A 7,061-nucleotide genomic window follows, 5' to 3' on the forward strand; every position below is an offset into this window, starting at 1 on the left:
GTGATGCTACACATACAATGGTTGTATGTGGTAGCCCACATACAACACCATTGTATGTATGCCACATCAAAAGGGAGGAAAAATAAGTGGAAAATAATAGGGGGAAACAAGATTAGGGAAGTGGACCCTAAAATACAAGCCAATCAAATGCTACCAACAATAGTTGTATACTTGTATGTAGGCCATCACATACAACCATTGTATGTGTAGCCTTTTCCCGTCAATGTTTCCTTTTCAAACTTTACGTAATTGATCCCCGATTACGAGTCACACATTAACAACAAGTAATATAAAATGAATACACAATGAATTTCAGCAAAAATAAATTCCAGATTAGATATGCTGGAATAGATGATGATACAAATCAGCATACAGATATCAGTTAGCAAAATCTAACAAAATATCAACAGATTACTTCTGCTAAGATTAGCAGCTACGTACTACAGTTAAAGGACTAGTATCTGAACGGCTGAACATGCAACATCCGAAAGTCATAGCTTTTTACCTTCAGTTTTGAAGGCTAACTTATTAGATGCTAGCTTCCGGGCAACAACCTTTTCAAGCTTACTGATCCGATCTTCAAGCTGCGATCCTACCACTTTGAAAGGGTCAAAATCGTGGTTTTCCTTTTCACCGTCACTGTCCTCATCAGCAATAACAATCACAGGACCATCACAAGAACCATTCACCAACTTTTCATTTACATTGGCTGCCTTTCCTTGATCATTAGCAGCATCCATTTCTGTTTCACCTCGAGGTTGAGCACCTTCTGAATGCTTACTGCTCTTGCCTGCGTTTATACAACTAATGTCTTCATGAATCATCTCACATTGATCAATGTCAGCAATTAGTGTATTTGTTGCCTGAGATGGTATACTCTCATTAACATCATCACGGCTTATTTCAAGGTTAGTGTTTGTGTCACAATATGGGACGATTTCCATATGCATCTCTGCAGCACTATCCACAGTTCTGTTACGGCTCATTTTAACACATTTCTCCCTGCATTTTTTCACTTGTTCCATTTGCAAATCCACCACCCTAATAGCCTTCTCAAAAGCAATCCCTACACTTGAATATCGTATGATCTCATTAATGTCAACAAGGCTTTTGTTGAGACAATTGTTGTTCTCAGATGACGGGATATCTTCAATGTACAACTTCTCAACACTGTCTACAAAACTTGAATCCTCCATAATATTGCAGCATGATGAGAGTAAACAAGGAAGAACCCCCTCGCCGTTTTCCTCCACACTCCCATTCAAAATCTGGGGCAGTTTGCTCTTTTCTCTTATTTTACTCCGAGATGGAGAGCACAGAGAATGATCAGCAAGGCTATTGCTCCGAGGAGGGATTATCTTATAGTTAGAATTGGTGGATTTAGCATGCATCTCACTGACACTTTGGACAAAAGCAGAAACCATCAGAGTGTTGCATGACAGTGTTAAACACGGAGGAGCCTCCATGCCGTTATGCTCTGAACACCCATAAGCCATTAGAGTATTGCATGATGGTGTTAAACACGGAGAAGCCTCCATGCTATTATGCTCTGAACCATGAGATGTTGTGACAGTCAATTCATTTAAAGGAGACGGCATTTTATCTCCTCCTTCACCCACTGGCTCTGTCACCACTGCAAAATCAGTAGCCACTGGGGTAGGAACCTCCTCTGCCAATGATATGTATCCATCATCTCCATTCCCGCCATCCTCATTTCGCCCTTCCCCCTCAGAAGGGCATCCACCTTCTGCACACCTTCTGCAAGCCAGTGCCAATGCACTTGGCACACCACCCTGGAGCCTTTTTCTTTTAGCCTTTTTGGACATGAGCAGTTCAGGATACATAGTTGATATCCTCCTCCTTTTACGCTTTTTTCTTTTGTATAAGTTATTACTACGTCCTAAAATTGCTTCCTCTTCCTTTGACTGTAGGGATTCAAAATCTTGGTTTAACCCCTGCATGCACTGAACAATTTTACATATCTTTCTAGATTAATAAACTTCCAAAGTATTCTTAATTAATTAAGTCAAAATACTGACCTCTTCAACAAATGATTTTCCATCCATATCCTTAACCTCCCGAGGGTGTTTCTTACCATAATCAACATCTATGAACTGACAAAATCCATTGATCACACAAGATTAGCTTCTCATTCAGAACAATGATGACATTTTAATACACATAAGGTATTCATTATACATAATATTAGTCCCTCAAATACTTGTTCATGTGTTCTTATGTTAATGATGAAACTGTTGCATCATATTATCAAAGAGTAATGTTATTAACAGATTATATATGGTGTAATGACTATAAAAGTAATTAAATGATTTCATTTTCTTATGTACCCATATTTCCAACATAAAAGGCAGCACAAATTATAAAAGTACTTATCAGTATGCACTGCAAACTCACAAAGAACATAGCTCATTTTACATAGACAAGTCATATATTGTGCTCACACTTACCCCTAATTTTCCAAAATCTCCCTGCTCAGCCAGCATATCCTCATCCATAGCTTTCATCATCTCTGTTTTTGTCCACACTTTTATTCTCGGCCATATGCTCCACATTACTGGATTACGATCCAATCGATCAAGGTAAAAAATCTGCATGTCTCATTATACCATATTAGCCACCGTATGACACCAAACATCAACGATTATTGGATACAGTACTAATGACATGACTTACAGCTAGGAAAATACTACATCCTCCAAATCCTTTACCATATCCATGCTTCTTTCTAAATCTGCAGCAACTGTCAAAAAACTTCTCCAACACCAACCCACACCAATCATAGTTCTTCGCTTGCACTGCACAAGTCAATGCAGGAACCAAATCTGATTCTAATTGATGAGCTTGTGTTGGACAAAGCACCAAGTGCAATGCGAGGATTAAGAAAACAGTCTTGAACTCTGCTTCCTGCTCTTCTCCCCAACTCCCCTTTGCTCTTTCAATCAAGGCACTGGTTACAGGTATTCTGTTATGTTTTATGACTTTCTCACTTGTTTTCAACCTTGCCTCGTATTCTTTCCCAAAATTCTTCTGAATGTCTCTGACTTTGCGTTTCATCTCCTCATCCCTCACCCTCCTAGGAACAACCTTATCGCCTTTTGGGATGCCAAGGATCCAACTAACTTGATCCTTGGATAGTCTGTATTTACGTCCATCAGAAGCTCTGAAAAGCTCTTTTATTGGATTAATTTGAGTCATCAACCAATAGCAAAGATCCTTTGAAAGATCCTTGTCTACTAGATATAGCAGCCCTTCAAACCCCATTTCCCTCACCCACCTCTTTCTCCTGTCATCGAAGGACTGACATATCTTACCAAAGCGTTCAACATTACAGCTAATTCTTGGTTGATTCTGATACAGAAGAAAAAACAGATGATAAGCACTCAAATTATATCAAAGCTTCTTTTTCCACAATAAGAGAATAAAAATTAACGTTTTCACTTGCCCTATTCCCACAATCCTTTGGCACTGCACTAGCGTTCTTGACTTGATCACCTTTGCTAATGCTGTTTGGGTGCATCTAATCATCAAATATTAAGCTCAACTTAAATTTTTTTATTAAACCACTAATATATTATGAGTAGTATACAACATTCATCAACACAACAAGTCCGATGATTAACACCTTATTCAAACAAGGCTCCAGCTTTCGCCGCTTCCCTTTAGCATTGCTAAACTACAAATCGATACAATAATGACATTAGCACTCTTAAAATATAAATAAAAGTAAAACTTCATCAAGTGATCAACCACATATTCCTCTTTGACTTTCTAGCTATGAGAATATACAATCATATGCTTCTATCAGAAGATCTCTACCAAATCAAATTTATTTTAAGGGAGTTGTTTAAAGCACAGGAATTTAATAAAGGTCTTCAATATTCACAGTGCCAAACGAAAACAGTTAAAACATTAACAAAAAATACTTCCATTCTCCGTTCACAGCTTTAGCTCGCTCTGATCATACAGAGAAGCATACGAAAGGAAAACAGTTAAAACATTACCAAAAATACTTCCATTCTTCATTCACAGTTTACAGAGAGGCATACGAAAGGAAATCAGTTAAGCGTTACCAAAAACACTTCCATTCTCCATTCACAGTCCCATAGCAATATATGAGCAACTATGAAAGAATTAATATACAATATCCATAATCATTTCATCATACTAAAGCACACACTTGACACTTTATTACCTCATTCTCAGACTGAACATTGGTTTCCTCTTGGAAATCAAACTCTTCCAGTGTTCTTGCTCTCCTTTCATTAACAACTCTTTTAATTCCCACGCTTTGCCACAGCCCACAACTCCTTAGACTACTCTCCATTAATTTATCAGAATTCAATCTGCACGAAACCGCTGACATAAGTTCTTCCTGATAGCATAACAATATTACATGAAAGAGCTTCTCATTAATACTTGACATATGATTAGTGGAAAGAGTTTGAGTATTGCATAAATTAAGAAATAAATGATCAATCTGTCAATCATATGATACATTCCCTCCATTTACCATAAGTGGTCTCAAGTTAAAAAGCTTCTTGTCCCATGTTATTTAATGTTTGCGACACTCTCCAGGTTCGTAATAATTGCAACACTTTTTATATTGACATCGTATCACTATTATTCTATTGTTTAAATACCAATAAGGCAACAACACTTTAATAAAATCTTTATTCCCTTTTCAAACAATCCCATTTGCTTTATTCTTCATTGCTTGTCATTTTCAATGACCCCACTTGCAAACATTCTCTACCAATTTCTTTTACTCATACCCATTAAGGGCATTAACTACACATGTACATTATTCATTCATTTCCAAGTAAAAACCATAATCCTTCCTAATTTATGTGCAAAACTTTAAACTCAGGTGTTACAAGCATTTAGAAACGAATGGAGTATTAATCTAATTATACTAAAGTGAGTACTATTAATAAGTGGTTTTTTAACCACCTTAAATTCACATATCAAAACATGTTTAACCCGTCAAAAAAAAAAAAAAAAAAAATCAAAACATGTTTAAACTTATTTTAGTTGTAAATTGAACTTAGGTAATGAATTTAATAATTTATTGCCCCCAAAATAAGTGAACACAGGCCATATGCTATATATACTCATCATTAGATAAATTTCAGAATAAAGACTGAATCTTTACAAAAATACTTTTAAAAAAATGAAGATAGAATGCTTAGATTGAAGAACAGCAAAACAAGGTCGATCTTTACTTTTCCTTTTTTTTTTTTTTTTTTCTTTCGAAAAATCTGATCAAAAGAACATCAAATTCGTAACAAATTTAACCTCCTTCAGGAATTCAGGTAATCCACTATAAAATAAGTGAAGTATTAAAGAAAAGGGAGCAGGGAGGTGATCTGAGTAGTATGTTACCTTTGGTTTTAATGGTGGTTTAATTACAATCGGATTCACAATTTTGTAATTGCACATTTGCACGGGTTGCTCAGCGGCCGTGCATGGTGGTTGTTCAGGCGGCGGAGGTTGCGATGGCCGTGTGATAAACAGGGGATAGAATGGGAAGAAGAGTTGAGAGTTGAGAGTGTATTTGGTCTAAATTCTACTAGTAATAAATATTTTTTAGCAATCGTCAAACACGGAAAGTCCTCCCTTTATAGTGGTATAATAAATACTATGGTTCAATTTACTCGCAACAAAGGAATATTTTATGTCTCACATAATACTCCTTTATTACGAGTAAATTGAACCGGAGGTAGAACTTGTATTACTCTATTTTTTTTTTTCAAGTGTCACTTTTTGGCTTTTTGAACCTTTTTTTTTTGGTTCAAAACTTCAAATATTATTACTCTCTTCATTCTCAAAAGAAATTATGTTTGATAGTTTTTTTACGGTTTATAAGGAAAATAAGATATAGGAAATCAGTAATTATATGTCACGTAAATCAAGTATTAGAATTTTTGTATTGGGAGTATCTAAATATTTTAATAGATGGAGATACTAGCATGAAAAATGTATATGTACGTATTAGAAAAATGTGTAAAATATTAATTAAAAGACAACTTCTAAAATGACAAACTTAACCCTCTTTCAGAAATGGAGCAAGTAAATCATGTCAAGTGTCCATATCAACCAAAGTTTGAATACTTTGGGGAAACTCACTCATACAAATTTGCTCCGAATCAACACCGATATCCCACCTTGTAATTGAGCTATTGGCCTATTGTGTTGCCTACTCGTCTAAACATTGTCACATTTTATAAATAAATCAAATAATGAAATCATATGGTATACATCATCAAACACTATTTATTAGACCCACTTTGACTAATTTTTGTGAGTTATACATAAAAAAGTATATATTCTTATGGGTACTTGTTAGAATTATCTCAATGAATATATTAATATTCAATTGTTGTAATTTATACTTATTAAAATTGATCAAAGTTTTTCATCAACATGTGTGCTAAGCTTTAATGGGGGACGTAAAAAATGGAGGCAGATTCCCTAGCTAATTATCTCTCTTTATCCCTCTTTATCCTAACCCCCGTAGGCCCGTATCAAAATACAAAATGTCTCGTTACAACATAAAAGTGAAAATGTATATATAATGCTACAATATACTTCATTTGTCCCCTTTTTTTTTTTTTTTTTTTTTTTGCCACATTCCAAATAATTGGGTGAAAATTTAAAAAATTTTGACTGTAAAGTCTCCTTAATTTATAAATGATAATATAGCTTAGTCAAGTGATGTCTTATTGGGCCTCAAAAAAGAAAAAAAAAAAAAAAGAAAGAAAGAAGTGATGTCTTATTGATTTCGTGTCAATGTATATTTTAATTATACTCCGTATAATGTTTTTATAATTTTTACGCATATAATAAAGATGTTATATGCATTTTAAGAAGCGTCTTGAAGACCTTAAAAAGTCAAATAATACAAATAGGAACAAAAAGAGTATTTTATAGTAATTCTATACAAATATATTGTCTCAATGATACTAAGGGTCTGTTCTTTCCCTCAAAAAAAAAAAAAAAAAAGGTATGTTCTCTTCAGCTTTATTTTAGTTCATTTCCTA

The 7,061-nt window shown here is 34.7% G+C and overlaps 1 protein-coding gene across 2 annotated transcripts; it reads right to left on the minus strand.

Annotated features, from left to right (window-relative positions):
• Nucleotides 1–310: 310 nt before the first annotated feature.
• LOC110723800 lies at nucleotides 311–6,049 on the minus strand. 2 transcript variants are annotated; one of them, XM_021903175.1, is made up of 6 exons: nucleotides 5,404–6,049; nucleotides 4,214–4,364; nucleotides 2,695–3,369; nucleotides 2,469–2,609; nucleotides 2,040–2,114; nucleotides 311–1,955 (listed from the first exon to the last, which is right to left on the minus strand). In XM_021903175.1, exons 2-6 carry the CDS (start codon nucleotides 4,343–4,345, stop codon nucleotides 492–494), a joined length of 2,487 nt encoding a protein of 828 aa, XP_021758867.1. In that variant the 5' UTR covers nucleotides 4,346–4,364; nucleotides 5,404–6,049; the 3' UTR covers nucleotides 311–491. The 2 variants fall into 2 exon arrangements, with proteins under 2 accessions (XP_021758867.1, XP_021758866.1); XM_021903174.1 differs by lacking the exon at nucleotides 5,404–6,049 and having other exon boundaries at nucleotides 4,214–4,412.
• Between the last annotated feature and the right edge of the window lie 1,012 nt (nucleotides 6,050–7,061).

This window comes from Chenopodium quinoa, unplaced genomic scaffold (assembly GCF_001683475.1).
Source record: "Chenopodium quinoa cultivar QQ74 unplaced genomic scaffold, ASM168347v1, whole genome shotgun sequence".
NCBI lineage: Eukaryota > Viridiplantae > Streptophyta > Magnoliopsida > Caryophyllales > Amaranthaceae > Chenopodium > Chenopodium quinoa.

Bases quoted from the DNA above. Each gene is read 5' to 3' on its own strand.
- LOC110723800 (XM_021903174.1), bottom strand. From the start codon at position 4,384: ATGTCAGCGGTTTCGTGCAGATTGAATTCTGATAAATTAATGGAGAGT. The intron at 3,370-4,213 runs GTAATAAAGTGT...CTTCTGTATCAG, and splicing joins ATGTTCAGTCTGAGAATGAG to AATCAACCAAGAATTAGCTG. The intron at 1,956-2,039 runs GTCAGTATTTTG...CAGTGCATGCAG, and splicing joins GAAAATCATTTGTTGAAGAG to GGGTTAAACCAAGATTTTGA.